Source organism: Manacus candei, unplaced genomic scaffold, assembly GCF_025592945.1.
Source record: "Manacus candei isolate 608988 ecotype Guabito, Panama unplaced genomic scaffold, ASM2559294v1 h1tg000017l, whole genome shotgun sequence".
Taxonomy (NCBI): Eukaryota; Metazoa; Chordata; class Aves; order Passeriformes; family Pipridae; genus Manacus; species Manacus candei.
The window spans coordinates 3,493,839-3,513,318 of record NW_026138065.1 but is presented as its reverse complement, the minus strand read 5'-3'; the positions used below and the strand labels follow the sequence as shown (position 1 = coordinate 3,513,318).

Here is a 19,480-nt window from a genome sequence, read left to right as displayed (position 1 = left end):
GGAGAGAATAAGAAGTTTTATGTCTCCAGTATAGCTCTGGTACTTGTTCAAGAACTAAACTAGGTTTGACAATATCTGGAAATACTTTGATAAGCATATTGGAAATGTAAAAAAAAAACAAACCAGCAGCTACTCAATGTCAGGTGACTTCTTGAATACAAATTATAGCAGGTTAGTGGTTTTAGAATTTATAGTAGAGTTCAAAGTAATTAAAAGATGAAAAGAAATCTTGGTAATTGTCCATTGTAATAAAAGTTGTGATAGGTCACAGTACAGTTGGGTCTATGTTTGTGGACTAAGTTAACTAGTGCAGTTCAGTTTAAAAAAGACAACATACCAATTGTGTGAATAACGAAGTAGGTCTTGCAATATATGATTTGTAACTGTGTAGTACACTGTTCTTATTTTGATGTCTCCAGTTGGAAAAAAACAATTCACTGGAAGATCCAGGTGTTGACAAAAACAAAACAATTTTCTGCATGTTCTTAGAGTGTTTCATCTCACACGAGTGAGAGCACTGGAGACAATACCTGGAGTAATAAAGAAACCCTCTGACTGGAGTACTTGAAGGCTGTGTTGCTGTTGTATTACTGTGCTATGAACTGATTCTACTGCTGTGCAGTATTGGTGCTTCATATGTGCTGTGAAACTATTTAATAAATTGTGGTTTGGTACAGATATAGTATAGTTTAATTTTAGAGTATGCTTTTCAAGGAAACATTGATTTTGCTATTTTATATATACAAGGAGCTAACTGTTTCGGTTCTGAAAACGTTGTGAGAAAAAAAAATGGAGAATTTAGTTTGCTTGCACTTGTTACTCTGAATTAATTTTTCTCTTCGTAATTTCTTAGACCAGTTCTAGTTTTTGGGGAGGGTTCCTTTCTTAAACTTCATTGATCTAAGTAAACTGTACCACATCTTTAGAGACATTCTTTGGATTGAGATCTTAGTTGAATAAAAAAGGCTGCAGCTTTTTATTTTTTCCATGGGTATTCGACACTGAGTGTAACTACTACATGTTTATCTGGGACGTTTTCCACCTGAAAAAGCATTTTCTGTTTTGCATAGATGGTAAAATTATTTTTGTAAACTGGTCATGAGCTGGTCGTCAAAATAGTTTCCTACTCTTTATCTTCTGAGTCCAAAGAAAATTTCTCGTATCATCCTATCTATGCAGTTTAGTATTATTTGAGCAAAATGTTGAGAATTATCTTTTTGCCTTTATATATTGTAATGAAATGTTCTGCTGTTTGTTTTGTGCTATGGTGTTACATGTAAAGGCCATAGCTTTACAGGTTTCTACTTGTGTGCAATCAATAAGAAAATTTGAAATTTTTAATGAATAGATTAAAATACATGGGGGTTTTATTTCTGTGAGTATCAATAATAACATGTTTTGTCTCCTGACTTTGAAGTTGGCAGTCATGTGGGCTGTGAGCATTCTTGGCTTTGTGAAAAACCTGTAATTGCACATTGGCTCTTTCATAGTTGTTTGCCCAGGTTTGAAGTTAGATAAGACTAACAAGGCAAGCATAACAGCATGGAAACTTTTGGGTAAAGTAACTTTCCTTAAATTAGTTTTACTTCATTGCCATATCACTCTACAGAATTGTGACAGCCTATTTAGCGCCTCAGGAAAAATAGGATCTACATAAGGTGAATTTTCCACTTATGTGTTTTATTGCCATACCCTCGCCTCTATTCTCACAGAGGGTTAGGGGAAATCCATTTTCCAGGCCTCCTTTAGGCTTCATAAAAGAGCAGAAGCCTACAGTTTGGTTTCTAGTGGCTCCTTTACATCAAGCTTGATTATATAAGGGTATCTGTTCTGTAAAGTACTGGAGTGATTTATCATGCATAAAACAGATTAGATGATTTCATAATCTCATCTATGTGAAATCTGTGGAGGAAAAAATAAGCTACAAAATATTTGTCTCCTTTTACACATAACCTTTTAATAGTCAAAAGTTCTTCTAATCCCATGCAAGATATAAGATGTGTGGGCGTTCCTATATTAAATGCTTTCTAGGCCATCATAGATGTCAGTGAATTTCCTGCCTGGCTGAAGAATAGTGGCAGTAAACAGCAGTGTTTGGTTTCATTTCATTAGAAGTGGTCTAAAGCCTTTAAACTCATGTATGAAAGGCCTTTCAAACATGTATGTAGCAGTTTAAGAAACTGTGCTTGGGAGCAGTTAGTTTAGATTTATTGAAATTTATCATACAAGTGTTCATAGAATCACACTTTCAGTGTTTCCATCTTTCAGTAAGACACTCTCAGGGTCTCGGCAAAAGCGCTGCTGTAGCCTAGTCTTCAAAGTTAGTTGGGCCTGTCCTCTGCTACATGCACAGTTCTGCCTTGCCCTTGTGTGTTGGCAGTAGCACTTCTACACTTTCGTGTGCTGCCTTTCATAGAGTTGGTCTTAACCTAGTGCAGTACCTTGAAACCAGCTTGCTGTCCTGGCACAAGAAGAGGGATGAGACCTGGGAAGTTCAGACTAAGTTTCACAATAGATTTACAGCATTATGGTATAGATCCCTGCACCTGGTTTTCCTAGGATTCGTTTGTAGAATTTAACTATGAAGTTACAAATTTCGTGGGCACAGAAGTACCTATACCCCTTTTCCCCATGCCTCTAAAGAAACTAGATGAGGTGTTCTTATACTTTGAGAAGTATAAAGATGACAGTGTGTGACTGTAGGGGTTTTTTTAGGCAATTCAACTCATGAGCATTTTGTAGAAGAATACTTGGTATACAACTCTGCTAATATACCACGTGTTCATAGTTTGGAAAGTCTCGTTGCTCATTCTACAGAAAGTACAGAAACTGTCAACAATTTCAGGGCTGCAGTTATTAATCTGGCTAACATTGATTCAGCATTGCATTTGGAGATGGACTTAAGCTCAAAAAAGTGTTAAGGTCTTATTTTCTGAGTGTGTAAGGTGTGCTATTGAGCATTTTAATGATAAGAAATAAAATATTTGCCATGGAACTACATTTCACTAGTATTTCTTTCAACTGCCGTATTTTTTCTCTTTAGAGGGTTTTCCTGTAGTTAATATTCTATTTCTATATTAAAACATTTTTGTGTATTGTTTCAACAGCTCACAGGAGTCCTAGATGATTGTTTATGTGACATAGAAAGCATTGATGACTTCAATACTTTCAAGATCTTCCCAAAAATACAGAAACTACAAGAACGTGATTACTTCAGATATTACAAGGTACAATTATAATGGTATTTTCCTGAATATTTTAAATAAAATGCAGAAAATATAGGAAGGATTATATATCAAATCAACTTGCTTATGTTAAGCTGTCTGTAAGAAACCCACAGCTCTTTAATTTGGTTGTAACAGGTACATGACATAGTAGTGGTAATTAGATTGTCCAGAGGCAACAGCAAGATACAAAACAAATGTTGATAATAAGTCTCCTTTGCTGTGTTAATCCTGGAGTTAGTGACAGTAAATCATGACTGCTTTCATTCAACTGATAAATGGTAATTTTAAAGATAGTGCCTTTGTACTGCTGCATCTAGAAAAGGATCATATATTAGCAACTTTCTGACAGCATGCAGTACTTGTCTTCTAAGAAATGTGTGTAATTTGAAATGGAAATATTGCTATGATTTCCTTTTAAATTGCTGTCTTAGTTCTGATTTTAGTGTTTGCTATCTAGAGAACTGTTATTCTTTTGAAAAGTAGGTAGAACTCTTCCACTTTCAATTAGTATGTTATATCACTTTTTTATTACTTTAAACGTTTTTTTTCCTCTGTATTAGAATATGATGTGCAAAAGAAGATTGGAAGCCTGATATTTTTCTTTTCAGATATGCTTAATGTGAGAGTGAGGTGGTATTTTGGCTGAGCTAATGAGATGGTTGCCTGTCCCTGGAAAAAGAAGGTTACACTCCTCTAGGACAGACCATCCTGCCCCTTCCCTACTTTTATCTTTTGGTTAGGCCAATGCATCTCTTTAACCTGGTAGATTTTTAGTTTGGATGTTTAGATTTGTCATTTGATAGGGGTTTTTGTTGGGGTTTTTTTTGTTGGTTTTGTTGGGTTTGGGGTTTTTTTCTTCTCAGGGTGCAGGAAGTTATCTAGCTGGTCTGGAATCACACAAGTATTAACGTCATGCAAGATGGGGTTAGGAATTTGAGGAAGGAGAAGAAAGTACTAGACTCTTCCCTTTCTATTCTGAGCAAGCAGTGATGTGTATCTGCATCCTGAATCTCTTGCTACATGATATAGTTCTAAATTTGCTTTGTGGGAGAAACAAGATATGTGCAACTTCAGTACTAATACATGACACAGTAGTGGTAATTAGATTGTCCAGAGGCAACAGCAAGATAGAAAACAAAGTACTTGAAGAGGAGCAACAAGTATGCAAGGTTTCATACAAAGTAATTTCATCCTGCAAATTTAGAGCTAATCTTTATTTCAACAGCAGTTCTGCAGTTCATACTCTAATGGTGTGTTACCATCCTGCCTCATCTTTTATACTGATCTTCCTAATAGCTTGGCAGCTACAAGTGTGCAGTCCACCCATCACCACACTTCCCTTAGTCCTTCCAGTTGTGACAGGGAAGAGTTTATGTTTTACAAGCCAACTGAGTAATTAAGTCAGAATGTTCTTCACTCCTTCCTGTCTGAATAAGCAACTTTTTTTTAACATCCCTGCACAGAATGGATGTGGAAATTGTGGAGGTAGGCAATGACCATCTAGGTCAACTACAGCATAGGGGAAATATACTTGCTCTGGAGTGAAAACACTCCTACCCTGAAGTAATTGAATTTGTAGTAGGAACTTGGATTGTGAACTTTTGTAACTACGGTCACAATAGTATTCCTATGGTGTTACTAGTTCAGTAGCCATAAAAGATCTCAGATCTTAATGTATAATACTGAATGGATAGTTTTTATTTAAAGGCCAGATAAAACTTCCTTTATAAACTCTTTCAGAAATTGTGCTAGGTGGTTTCTAGATAGTAGCATACTTCTCAATGAAAGAAATAAAAGAATAAAAAATTTTGTCTTTTTAGTTTTATACATTAAAACACATAAACTATGGGAGCCTCATGATAAAGAATCTATCTTTTAATCTGTGAAAACTACTGAGTAATACTCTAAATTATAATAATGAAACTCAATGCTTCAGACCTTGAAGAAAGTGGAAGGATGTTCTACGTAGTCAGTGCATGATTGGTATTGATTAAAGTACAAGTGCTATACAAGCTCAGTTTGTGGGTCTGCTGGTTTTTAGTGCTCTTCAGTCATTCTGGGACTAGTATATCTTGATTTGCATGTGTTCTTTCTGAATTAATCTGCAGCTTATACAGCAGTGTTCTTCTATTTACGATATTCCTCTGTGTAAAAGCAGTGACTACCTACTTGTATCTTTCTCAGTATGTAAGTGTTTTTTATTGCGAGAGTTTACTTTGAAGATAGTTGTAATTTAGCTGGTCTTCTTTTTTCCGGTAGAAATAGGTGGGAGGGAAAAGTTTTATATAATAGCTCTTACTGTAGAATGCAAAACTATTTTGCACTTTATTTAAAAAAAAAGATGAGTGAACAAGTACCAAAAAAATTTTATATTTTTTTTCTTAGGGATAGTGGTTTTGGATTGAATAGAGGAAATGAGGGGAAGCAACCTGAAATCTCAGCTTTTATTGTATCTGTGCTAACATGGTTTGAATTGTAACTAGAAGATATTTGTCATCACTCCTAAGAAGTCGTACCGTCTGCTAAATGTCTTGTTAGGTTTTTTTTAACTGAGGAATCTGTTTAACATTTTAAAATAATAACCTGTTTTCATTGCTTGAAATCCAAAATCATGCAAGCACATATCTGAATTAGTAAACTTCAGTGGTTAGAGATTTAATTTGTGGTTTAATATACCACGCGTTTGTATTCAGTCACTGAAGACCATTATCATTAACAATTGCACTGCAGCAAGCTTCAGCTTATGTACTCAGAGAGAGAGTAATTAAAAGTAACTAACTGACTGACCAAACCCCCACAAAAAAGTATTACATATAGCTCTTTTACCTTGTATCTTCTCCTTTAATTTAAAGGATTTCCTGATACTGAGACCTCTTTCTTCTGCAGTTGCCTTATGTAAGTGTTGGTTATAAACTTTTGTTTTCGTATTTTTAGGTCAATCTGAAGAGACCATGTCCATTTTGGGCTGATGATGGCCATTGTTCTATCAAAGATTGTCATGTAGAGCCTTGTCCTGAGGTATGGATCAAATAATATATAATAGAAAAAGGTTTTTTTAGCTACAAGTTTGCTAATTTCTGGTGACTAGTACTGTACTAATAATATATACTGATGAAACTTAAATTTAAGTAATAATGACAAAAATCCTTTGCCATTCCAAAAGTAGAAATACAACCAAAGTATTTTAATGTCATAGTCCTCTTATGAACAAAGTGGCTAACTTCAATAATAAGTCTCTCCTAGCACTGTTTGGGATATAACATGTTGAGAAAGTAAAGTTCATTATTTTTTTAAAAGTTTGCTTTGACCTCTATAGGGATGACGCTTAATTTGTCGGTTTTAATCAAGCATAAACATTTCTATGAACAGTGTAAAACCTGTGATTTATTTTTTGGTTTTAGAGCAAAATACCTGTTGGAATTAAGGCTGGGAGCTCTAATAAAGTAAGTACTCATTTATTTTCTGAGTTCTTTCTGATTTTATTTTTTTTAATCTTAACATTACAATAGCTGAGTGACTTTTTAGTACAAACCTTCAGTGTTGGCATACTGATGAAATACTTAAGATAACTAATCAGTTCCTATATGTGGCTTTACCTTTTTACCTTTATGTATAATAGTGTTTCTGATGTAGCTGGTACTGTCATGTCATTTTTAGTCTGTCATTGCTTGAGAGCTGGTGCAGACTGAATCAAAGCATGGCCAGGGAGAGCAGTACATGGCCACAGAATGCCTGTTGCAAAATTGTTTATTCATTTCTGAGTACAGGCCACCTTCTATAAAGCTATAGGCTAAGATGCACAGATGCTGTAGCAGTGCAGTCTTTTTTAAGAATCGTGTATAATCACAACCTCTAATATTAAAAGAACCCAAACAATTACATGCAGTTTTTCTATGTCTAATTTTCAGGAGGTCATTACTCCAGAGATTATTTGGTCATTAGTTTAAAGACAGTTTAGGCCAAAGTGGTCAGTCCAAGCTCAAGTAGTCAGTTCGTGCTGTTGGCTTTTGCTTGCTTTTCTCCAAGCCATCCTTCCTAGATCACCAAATGATCTTAGCAAAGCCAAAAAAGTAAAGGGGGTATATATGCCTAGGAAGAGAGGTCAGAGCAGAAAGACAAATAACCCTTCCCCACCCCCAAATCCCAAACACAGTGCCCAAGAATAGGATTTTAGCAGTTGATGGGATAATGGTGCCCAAATGACAGATCTTCCTGTTGGGAGCCTCAACTGTCTTGTAGGCTCACGTCCTGATTAACTATCCTACCTCCACCCTCCCCAGTGCTTTCTGCCTCACTGGGCAGCCGGAGTGTAGTTCATCGTATCATAAATGACCATTGGCATTAGGTTTAGACTTTGTGCAAGGAAACGTTATCAAAGATAGCTGAGAGGAATACTATATCATGAACTGGTGACTTGTGTGTCCTGCTGTCTTGAGCAGTGCAGGCAAGTCAGCTCAAGCTTTAGTTCAGGAGAAGTCTCATCTCTTGTTTATACATATATTGTTAACTTACTCTGATGTAAATGCTGCCTCTTCATTTAAAGATTCCCGATAATCAGAGAAGAAACATCTTTCTCATTGACATGACTTAAATGTCAGTCATTCACCATTTCAGCACAAGCAGCAGTAGTTGTTCTGGAAAGTTGACACTGTTTCGGAGAGGAAGATCATGTGTTTTAGCTGGATAATCTGTTGCCAGTTCTCTTTTTCATTGGTTCTTTTCTCTCCGGAGCTTGATTGTAGAGAAACTGACTCCTGGAATACCATAATGCCTCCTAAAGAGGCATTGTGAAACTTTAAAGACTGTTTTAGAAAGGATTCTTCTAGTAGGCATTTGAGCTGCATAATGGATTAATCTTGAGAGCCATAAGTAAGTTGTTAATTAGTAACCAAGGATTATGCTGTTCTTTAGATACTTCACATGAGCATATCAAATTGGACTTAGGAAGTGAAAAATCAGCAGGCTTTGCTTTCACCACATGGAAAGCTTCCTTGGGAAGCTTTCATTTGCTGATGTGTTTGCTACAGTGGTTTCCTTTGAGTTGCTTTGCAGGTTGTTGCAACGAGCTACAGTACTGAACGTTGGGTGATTCTGCACCTTCAATCTGCAGTAGAAGTCACTAATATGTGCTGATTTTCTGTCGGAGAAGCAAGTATTTCTGCAGGAAAATTGTCATCAGGGCTGACATAAGTCTTATCTACACCACTTTCTTACTTTTTTGGTTCAGTTAAAAATTCTTTATTGGAGCCAATTAGAAGTTGACAACCTGATTTAATATCCTTTTAAGGAAATGTCAGATTCATCTTAGTAGGAGTGTTTTGTTTCAAGGAGTATGCGAGTACTATGCTACTAGTCTGTGCTAATTTCCCATTTTGGAAACTTTTGTGTCTTGTTGCTTATCCATAAGGTATTGGGTTAAAAAAAAAAGGGTCTTTTTTCTCTGGGGACATACATGTCCACATTCCCTCTTTCATCCTGATAGTGTCTGCCTGGGAAAGATGAAAACAACCAAAGGCATCTTTTTAATAGTGAGAGCTATAATCTCTTGAGTAGAAATACTTGGGGTAGAATCCTGTGGAGTGGTTTTCTGTGGCTTCTGTGCAGTTTCCCATTGCCTTTCTCTTCTAATGTAGAGGAGCTTGTAAACTTTTTTTTGTTTGTTTGCTGAGCAATAAAGAGAACAGTTCTTTTGAAAGCTCATCTAGCAGCAAAGACCCAAGGTTACACTTGCACAGCTTCTCCATAGGAGTGCAGTTAGCAATAAAGGATCTCTTTTTAATTCTGCACACCAACATTAGCTTTTTGAAATAGTGCTGGAGGGGCACACAGTAATTTCCCCTTCTATAGTCCTGTTTCATTTGAGGGGTAAACACATATTTTGGGGCTACACGTTAAAGAACTATCATGACAGCTGCTGTATAAATCTTTGAAGCAAGGAGCAGGATGCAGTAACTCGAGGTTACAGCATTTAACTTAGTAATTTGCTTCCTACCCTTCTCTTTTCTGTTTTTTTTCCAGAAACTGCTCTTAGGAGATCCTGCTTGGCAGGAACAGATTCTTTGTCCTGATCTTGTCAGGGGTCACAGAGCACTGATAGCTATTGCAGTTAAACACAGGAGAATAGGGAAGGCTGGAAACATGTTTTGAGACTTGAATGTTCATTGTATTTGAAACCTTAAATTTAGGAGTATAATCTTGGCAGTAACCTTTTTTCACTTCAGGGTAGGGATTGGTTTGCAGCTCTAGACATGCAGAATGTTTACTTCAGCATCTCAGTACGTTATTTCATCAGCAGTATCTGTTTCAGTCTAGGTCAGATCCATTGCTTGTTCACATTTTTCCATTTAACATCCATATGATGTTAAAGAATGAGGTCCCATATCTGTCAAAACCAGGAAAATTGAGTGAGAAGTTCCTTCTGGAGTAAATATTTGTTATGGTCAAGGGCCCTGACAAGGTTTGAATTATTTGGTGTTTTTTAATCTCCTTCACTTCTTTGGTCTTCAGTAGATTCTGCTGTTATCTCTTGTGTTAGTTCTGGCAAATGCATTTTTTAAAGCAAGTCATCTTGCTTACTTGTATGAACAGTTTTAATTAAATCCTTTCTTTTTTTGAGAAGTATTGGGGTGGTACTTTGCTGCTGGCATCTTGACAAGTCTGTCCTCAGAAATGGATTATTCTTTCTTTTAAAAATCATCATTTATTATCCAAAAACACCAAAAAAGGGGAAATTGAGTTTATCTTTTAAGAGAACACTGTTGCTACCTTTTAAGTTTCAGAACTTTTTGAGCTTTAAACTGACAGACTGAAATTCCCTGCTAACATAACCATATTATTGTAGAGTAATGGAATTTAATATTTAATTCTTTAAGTTTTCTCCTTAGAAGTGTTCCAGAAGTAAGTCTATTTTAGTGGATTACTTTTTAAAAAATACTTTAGAATCAAAGTTCAGCTTAAATACTTAAATTGTCTCTTTAAAATACACAACATTTGAGTTCAGTGGGAAAAACCTCTCTTCCAATCCTATGCACATCGAAAGCAAGCCAATGAGTTGGATTAAATGAAACATGAGAGTAAAATAGCCAAAACTGGTAAATATACCTACTGAAATGATAAATAAAATGAGGTATGGTTATACTTGCAATATACAAGGTGTGACATTGCTTGTCTTTCAAGGTCCTTTTATGAGACTGAATAACTATCTGAAACATTCCATTTAGGGTGTTTCATAACATAAAAGAATTCAATTTTAAAAAAAAGCAAAACAAAATTTTGACATCTTTAGCTGAACTTTCTGTAGTAGTTAAATAATGAGTGAAATCAGCCTGGTGAAATTAAGTGAAGAAAAAAATAGAAGTAAGAAGTGTTTCAGAATTACTTGCTGCTTCTAGAATCTGAGGATTTTCTCTGATACCAAGCAATTCACTGCTAAACTTAGAAATAATTTTCACAACACCTGTTCTTAGAGTATTTTAAGTAATTAATTTACATATTAAATATGACCTTTCTTACAGTATTCAAAAGTGGCAAACAATTCCAAAGAATTGGAAGACTGTGAGCAAGCTAACAAACTGGGAGCAGTTAACAGTACCTTAAGGTATGCTGTGATTTACATCAACAGTACAAAAATAGTAAGGAACATTTTATTTTGTCTGTCTGGTTTGGGCAATGTGCTGGTTTTTGTTCTTCACTCTTTCCATAACCCATTAGAAAGGAAATATGAAATGATGCATGAACATCTAAAGGTAAAGGTGTTAAGTAGACTTCTTTTTTTGGTTAAAGTACATTTTGATACTATTTAAAAGAGCATCAAGAGTCAGAGGAAACTTGCAAATAACCCCACCTTTTTTCTACTCTTTGTTCTTGACTACTGTGATGGATTAAGAGATTTTGTCCTGCTATGTCCCACTGTTACACTGATGTGCCTGTTTGTGGTCATTCAGTGAACCAGATCAGGGAGCTTGTGAGTTACTTTTGTTGTTGGCAAAGTTATTTGTAGGTTGGATCAATTCCCTGATCTTGCTTATTGCGTGGCACTGTCAAGGTTGGGTGGGAGAAATTCTGCAGGATAGTGTTGCCCCTGAGTACAAAAGTGTGAGGAACAGCATGTAGGAAACCTAGCATTCTATTAGGTTACTTACCTTTGAAAAATAAAAATAGAAAAATGAATTCTTCACTGTTGATGGAGACATGTGGTGTCTTTGGCCAGAAATTGCAGCAGTTCTACCTGATAGAGATGTTGAAACTTTCTTGTTCCATGAAAAACCAACTGCTTCTGCCTGGTGTGTGGTGTTTTAAACCAAACTGGGAAAAGCCTTTATCCAAGGTTTTTTAGGGGAAATAAGAAACTGTTAACTCTGTTCCACTTCTATAGGGCAAAAGAACATGAGATTGAATATACAAATGGAGACCTAAAGAGAATGCCTTTGTGAGAGTAGGATAGACGATTAAAGTTGGGAGAGGGCAGGTAATGGATCCTGCAAGTGCAGGAAGACTTTGTGCTTTGTAGGCAGACCTCCGTGTTCTCTGCCTAGGAGTGTATCATCCTCATGGTTTTGAATTATTTTCCTTTATCAGTTGTGTTTCTTGTAATAATCAAATCTTGCCTGCTAGTAATTACCAGAGAATTTCCTCACTTAATGCCGAGTATAAAGTCTCCTACTGTGATTTGGCAGGTGGCTAGAAATCTATCTTGTTGTAGAATTGCCTCTGTTTGTAAAATTGAGCTATTACTGATTCAATCAAATGGAATAGGTAGTTTTCATTATTTCAAGGTGCTTCACATCAACCTGGAGCAGAGTTCCGAACCTTAACTTTGCTTACATTTTGCTGTCAGTAGTGTAGCATCAGTAGTTCTGTGCTGCACATAGGCATAGAAATAAGCTTTTGGTACTATTTGTGTTTCATAGTATGGGAACTTGTCTCTCTGGTACAGTTGTCTCTCTAGCACTTCTGAAAATGCTAGAGTGAGTGGAATACTATTATTATTTAAATGGCTTACAACAAATCATGTTCATAGAGTAATTTAGCATTGCAGTTGGGGGATTTAGACACCCAGTCTCCCAGTAAAAAGCAAGGCTAACTATTGCAGGTTTCCTTGAAAGTATAGGTTATGAAAATAGGATTTCTGCTAAATTAGTACTTTGAAAAGTGTTAAAAATGAATGCTATGAACGTCTTTTACCAAGCTCTAACTGAAGGAAGAGGACCCACTGCACAGTTCATTCAAATAATGATGGTGAAATCTGTGTGTCAACAATAAGGTGACTTTTGAAAGTATTGCAGTTGATGCCTGCTTGAATCTCTAGGCTATTAACAAGCTGAAACTCCATATATTCTCAAGTTTCAGATACAGTAACTCAGAATTCAGTTCTGAGTTAACTGCTATATGTGGAATGTATTTCTTTCAGTAGCTCTTATTGATGTTGTTATTTTAAAAGTTTAAAATGAGATGTATTTTTCTCCCCTCAGTAACCAAAGTAAGGAGGCTTTCATTGACTGGGCAAGATATGATGATTCACAGGATCATTTTTGTGAACTTGATGGTAAAATGTTTAAGCTTTTTCAGTGTTTGTTTTATTTACTGTATCTTAAAAAAAACCCACAAAAGATCATAGTTTCTCCGCAAATAATCATTTTTAAAAGGTTTTAATTTTGTCCTAAGTGGAAGTGTGACAATTCATTCATTTTTGTAATTTTACAAGAAGAATTTTGTAGCTTACACAGTGCACATTCACTGTTATCTCTTGTTAGTATAGTGAACAGGAAATTTTTATGGAAGTAAAAAAGGAAGTAAATTTGGGGGGGCAGGATATGTATTTTTTTTAAAGCTTCTTTCAAGAAATTGCGTTTAGCACAAATATAGGACAAATTACTTGCAGCTGATTCAGTTTCTTACTACTGCATTATTTTTTGTTGCTATTCTACTGTCTATGCTTGGACTGAGTTTTTTCTTCTTCCAGCCTTCCTGTTTCCAAATGATCTCTGCACGCTTATTTGTAAGGACTTTCTTATTGTTAAAACATTAGGATACTAGATTGTCTTCCCTCTGCTCCGCGTATGTGAGTCTTTTTATTTGCTTGTAATGTTCAAAGCTCAAAGGAATGTTTTTCAGATAAGCATGAGAATTGCCAAGTTCAGAAATGACTGCTTAAGTCCTTTTTAATAAACACCTTAGAAAGCTTTCTATGCTAGGAATATTTAGGGCATAATGCTAGATGTTTTCGTTTACCTTTTGGCTTATGTTTGGTATCACCTGAGAAAGTAGCAGCTGCAGTGGACTTAACAATTGCAGTTCTCTTTCAGCTCTTCTGCTGTGTCTGATCTGTAAACCTTTTCTATTTAGGCTGTTTCTGTAGGAGCTGGTGAGCATTACTGCAGATCTGACCTGTTATATGCAATAAGCTGCTATTGTCTCTACTATCTGCAAGTTGTCTAAGTACATTTTTTAAGAGTACTCAGCTGGGAAAGGTATAGTTCAGGAGCATTTTTTTAGAAGTAATGCTAACTTAAGTAGTTCCTGGTTTTAACTCCATCTCTCATGCCCTGCTGAAGAAGGATGTACTTCCTCCAGCTATGTTCTTCTGGTGCCTTTTTTTTTTTTTGCACTGGCTCTGGAGTGCATCTTTCTGCATGGTAAACTGGTTCAGCTTACTTAAACAGCAGGACAGAAAGTTGACATCTCCCCGCCATCTCCCACACTGTTATGATCAGCTAGCTTATTGTGTGCCTTTGTGAGCTGAAGCAGGGAGAGTGAGAGAGAATAACCACTGGGAGTGATGGGGAGGAAGTAGAAACCTTTGCTCTCTTCCTCTCCTCTCTTCCAGGCGGTGAAAGAGCTCTTAATTAGCTCAGCTGTAGCACAGAACCACATAATCAGTTTTACTTTTTTACTATCTTTTTTGAGAGGCTTAATGATAGACTAGATAAGGGACTCGATCTAGCTGAAAAATACCTAGTAACCCAGGTCAGCTTTCCATCTTTCTGTTGCATGGCTCCTCAGTGCACGTATACTCAGTTGTGTGTGGATAATAAGAAGAAAAAGCGGAGACCTGAAGTGACCAGGAAGCGTAGTAACTGCTTGGATTAGCCACACTGCCAAATAAATAAATAAAGCTGTCATTTGACTTTCTTTCACCTGGCACTCATTGTGTTGCCGTGGGTCTCTTCTCTTTGTTTTTGCTACTGCTGCCGAAGTGATGCTTAAGTGCTCATGCAGAATCATCCCCTTTTGTTTAGAGCAGTTTTGCTCTCTGTTTCTGTGGCTTTTTTTTTTAATGTCTGAAGAAATACTACATGGCACTTCTTGGCCTATTCCTGTAAATAAGACTATTGGCTTGTATTGTATGTGGGGTCTGTTTAAGCATGAATTGCTTTTGACCTAGAATTTCAAAGAGGGTAGAATTCTTCCTGCTTTTTACTGGTTGTAGCTCAAAACTTAAGTTCCTCTTTCTACAGAGTTTTTAAGCAGTTTGACAATTTTCTTTGGATAAGTTGTCTGAATTTGTAGTGAACTTCAGGGATGAGGGTATAATTTGTTGAAATGCTGCTTAAATAATGTGCTTCTTGCTGTAACCAACAAACTGTTCTGAAATATACTGAAAGTTTATTAGTTAAGCAATGTGATTCAGACTTTTCTGCCAGTATACAAGGGTATTTGAAGAAATAATGGATTTAGCTAATAAATATACAGTATGTACCAACTACAAGATGTACTACTTTGACCCCGTTTTTATTAAGAATCCCCTATATGCAGTGTACCCATTTCAAAAAAGCAACCCTCTCAACTGAATACTGCCAGACAAATAAACCTTGAATTTGAAGCCCATTTAAAACAAAACACTGTTTATATCTTAGCATAGGGTGAGAGAACACATTGCATGTCAAGTGTTTATGGTGGACTTGGAGAAGCCACATAGATGATGATCAGATACTGTACAAAATAGGGACACACAGGAGACTTTGGAATCAATTATATACTTTTGAGCTTTGTATTTAGCCTGTATATTGCTGTATTCTTATGTACAAGGCATTTATAATCCAACTGGAAGATTGAATAGTATTATATGAGACCTCTTATTTATATCTAGTTCTGTGTGACTGTTTAAATTAAATCTTTTTTAATTGATCAGTTAGCATATGTAACAAAAGTTTTCCTATTTAGATGAGAGATCTCCAGATGCCCAGTATGTGGATTTGCTGCTGAACCCAGAACGTTACACTGGATACAAGGGGCCTTCTGCTTGGAGAGTATGGAACAGCATCTATGAAGAAAACTGCTTTAAGTAATTGGGGGAAGAGGAAGTCTGTTTCTTATAATTGCACCTCAATTTAGCTTAAAACTGATCTTTGTGTTTTCTGACTTATTTTCTAGGCCTCGATCTGTCTATCGTCCTTTAAATCCACTGGCACCTAGTAGGGGTGGGTCTTGCCTGTTTTATTTTCCAATGCATTTCTTTTAACGTAGTGACTATTGCAGTGATGACAATAGCAATCTTCAGTCTGTAGGTGTGCTTTCTGCTTTTTTAATTTCCTCTGTAGAAGTAGCTGTACATTTTCAATATTTAGACTAAGGCTTGTGGAACTTGATTACATTCATGCCTAATCTTCTGCATATGAATGGGCTTATTAATGTCAGGGGAGCTGATGTGGAAACTGTAGTGTAAGTCTCAAAGCTGTTTAGTGTCACACTGATTTTCCAATTTGGATGCACTCTTGTATTCTTACCTTGTTTCTTTTTTCCTAAAGCATTTAATTTAATCACTGTAGCTCATACTTACTTTAGTGTAATGGAGCTGTAAATTTTTGATCCATAATATATAATGTGTTACAAGTGTACAAATAATTGCATTATTTGAAGGAGGAGTGAACACTTAGGCTTAATTACCTGCAAGAATATTTAAGAAAATTATGCTAATGACTTGGGGTTTAGGTTTTTAAATTTAAATTGAAAGCTATAACCTGGTGTTCCAAATGAATCAGCTTTCCCCTGTCAGTGTGTCTCATTTCCCTTAAAAGTTAACTATTAGCCAATAGACTGAGTTAAAAAAAATGCACCATCCATTATAAAATCAAGATTTCTCAGTATTTATAACTACTAAAAGCTGATATATTGCTGGTATACACAAATAAAGAAGAATTGTAAGAACAGTTTAATGCAGAGATCAGAATTTCAGAAAGAAACGCTGGTCAGATTGTTGAACAATGCGGACTGAAGAAAATTACTTCCTAACCATCTTTCTGAAGCTAAAACATAGCTTTCAAGAATATGTAAATCAGCTGCTGCTAGGATTTCAATTTCTTAGTGACTTTCATTATTATAATGTGTTAAGTCTCGCGTGGTCTTGAGGAGGAAAATGGAAATATGGAAAGTAGCCTATTTTTTGTAGATTAAATAAGGTTTCTTTTCAGTGTTTTTAGTAAAGTCTGTAGTTCATTTCTGCTTTGCTGTGGAAATTATCCTTTTAATACTTATGGATTTTTTTTTTTCCCCCTTAAGGAGGAGATGATGGTAAGTCATCTTATTTTGCTTGACCTGCAGAAATAAAGTAAGCATTAGGGAGTTTTGGACTTGTGATTTGTTCACTTTATGGTTATTGAATTAGAGAGCAGGAAAGTTATGTTTTTATGCATATTATTGATCAGAAAATATTTTTATTTGGATCATTCTTGCATTTGGAGTAGTGGGAAGGAGTGGATAAGGGCAAAACACAGTTCCCTTGTTGATTCTTATCCTTGTAACAGAATATGTGTTTGTAATAATGTTATTAGCTTCTCCAGAACCCCAATGATTCTGATGTCAGATCCCATAAAAGAAAAGGGACAGTTTTTTGTGTACTTTCTTGAATGTCCATGATTTTGGGAAGATGAGAAGAGAGTGGGAGGAAAGCGTTTGGTCTGCCTACAGTGACAGACTAAGATTTTTCAGTCAACTGAAACCTCTTGGGCAAAAAGATCTAAGTCTAAGTGAAACCTTCAGACAGTATCAGTCAAGGTAAAGGCTGTCACATATAATTCCACTCTGCTGTCACATCTTTCACCACTAGTGCATATCATCAGACTTGTGCTTCCATACACTGCCGAATGCCCTCATCAGTAGCTTAGTCATGCTCATTCTTGTATTTCTCCTATTCTGACCCCAATAGATTTAAACTACTCTCAAAGTTCAGCCATTTCAGTGCCTATTCTCATTTAACAGCTAAATTATTTAGCTTTATGTCCAGGTGGCAGCTAATGTTAGTATGCATAGTAATCTAAAGATACTGTAATATTGGAAATGAATACTCTTCATTTAACTGTGTGCTTTGTATTTACAGGAGAATCTTTCTACACGTGGCTAGAAGGTAAAGGCTCTTGGATGGGTTAATGTAATGTTAAATTCACTAGAAGAAATGCTGTAGCGTTTTTCATAGTGTAGGCTTCTTAGTAAATTATAACTTTAGTATCTTCTGTCACTCAAAGAATATTTCTTTACTTGAGGGTCTTTGGAAATCTTCTGATTCACTTAGATGGTATACTCCTTGAACCTTAAGTGTTTTGTCTTTTATAACGGGGGAGTTCACTTCCAGTTACTTTGAATTTTCTGGTTATTTTAGACATTTAAGCAGGGACATTATTAGTAGTAATATGGGTAAGCGTTATTATTTGTAAACAGCTTTAAAGAACATTAAAGATTTTGATGGTTCTTTTCCCACTATAGAATCCAACATAAGTATGCTGTGTGTATCTAACATAAGTATAACGTGTGTTCAGAAGGCAAAGCAATTTTCTCTTTATTATGGCAGTAGTAGCAATCAAAATCTCATTTGGAGGTGTGCAGAAAATTAAGTGGGTTAAATGTACTTAATTTTAAAATTAGTTCATTCTACATTTCATAAGCCTTTACTTGTCTAGTTGGAAATCTCTTAGCTGATGCTATTGTAGGAAAGCATATAAATTTACATACCTTTAAAAATGTGATGTCTGTAAATGAGGACACATTTCAGCCTTGCAGATAGACTTCCCTTTGTGGAGATTGGAGTGACAGGGAAGTCACCCAAATGTATCTTTGAGAAAGGAACAAACTCTTAAATTTCAAGTGTAGTCTCTATCTTCAGTTCTAAGTGGAATTATAAGTAGTATCTACATATAAATTATATTTTGACCACTCAATGCCACTGTATTTCTGTGTACATTCTTGAAGTCTATATTCATCAAAGTCATATTTTCCAAGGTTTTGTTCTGTGCATTTAAGTCTTCAGTGAATTTACAGTAGAGCTGTGAAGAAGTACTTTTGCTGGTTTCCAATGCTGTGAATTTTTCTGGGGCTTTTGATGTTTTTATGTAAGGCCACTCCTCTAACTCAGTGGTAGCTCTAGTTGTAATTAAGATGGGTTACAGTATATTTCTGGCATCCATACTGTCAAAATTCATTATTTCAAATTTACTGCTTAAACAATATAAGCATCTTATTTTTGCATGGCAACTTATCTGTACCACAATTGACCTGATACTTATTTGACTGAAATAAGAACACTGAAATACCAAGCAAGAAATGTCAAACTTCATTCTCAGTATTGCTTTATGTAAAAAATAGGAGGTAAAGTTTTCCTATGATGGGATATAAGGGCTTATTAACAATGCTGTAATTGTGACTCTTGGAAGTTAACAATGCAGACTTGCATCACTAAAAAGGCAAGGTATATTCATTTTAATAAATTATTTCCAGTATTTAGTTTGGGATATGTTTGTCTTTTTTCCTGGACAGGTCTGTGTCTTGAAAAAAGAGTGTTTTATAAACTCATTTCTGGACTTCATGCTAGCATCAACTTGCATCTGTGTGCAAATTACCTTCTTGAAGGTAAGTCTAGGAAAAATTACTGAATTTACTATATTACAGTATCTGTAATATGTATTTTGTTTTTTTCTGAAAGTTTTTGGTGTATACTTAGTTGCTTTCTTTTTCTAAATACATATGTTTTAATCCCCCTGCCTTTTTTTCCCTCTGTGTAGAAACCTGGGGGAAGCCTCGCTGGGGACCAAATGTGAAAGAGTTCACTCGCCGCTTTGACCCTGTCGAAACGAAAGGAGAAGGACCAAGGAGGCTCAAAAACTTGTATTTCTTATATTTGATAGAGCTCCGTGCTTTGTCAAAGGTTGCCCCGTACTTTGAGCGCTCAGTTGTTGACCTTTACACAGGAAATGGCCATGAGGATGCTGAATCTAAAGCTCTCTTACTCGATATCTTCCGGGATACAAAGTAAGGCATAGAATTAT

The 19,480-nt window shown here is 35.8% G+C and overlaps 1 protein-coding gene across 2 annotated transcripts in view; it reads left to right on the top strand.

The window, feature by feature from the left end:
* The window catches only part of ERO1B (endoplasmic reticulum oxidoreductase 1 beta), a 29,905-nt gene that overhangs the window by 1,535 nt on the left and 8,890 nt on the right, over positions 1 to 19,480 (top strand). The window contains exons 2-12 of one of the 2 annotated variants that reach the window (XM_051783209.1): positions 3,108 to 3,227; positions 6,162 to 6,245; positions 6,629 to 6,670; positions 10,742 to 10,824; positions 12,698 to 12,771; positions 15,390 to 15,510; positions 15,600 to 15,646; positions 16,725 to 16,736; positions 17,542 to 17,568; positions 18,972 to 19,064; positions 19,217 to 19,463. In XM_051783209.1, coding sequence (XP_051639169.1) covers positions 3,108 to 3,227; positions 6,162 to 6,245; positions 6,629 to 6,670; positions 10,742 to 10,824; positions 12,698 to 12,771; positions 15,390 to 15,510; positions 15,600 to 15,646; positions 16,725 to 16,736; positions 17,542 to 17,568; positions 18,972 to 19,064; positions 19,217 to 19,463 — 950 coding nt within the window. The remainder of the gene's footprint in view (positions 1 to 3,107; positions 3,228 to 6,161; positions 6,246 to 6,628; positions 6,671 to 10,741; positions 10,825 to 12,697; positions 12,772 to 15,389; positions 15,511 to 15,599; positions 15,647 to 16,724; positions 16,737 to 17,541; positions 17,569 to 18,971; positions 19,065 to 19,216; positions 19,464 to 19,480) is intronic. The other variant, XM_051783210.1, reaches the window with a different exon arrangement.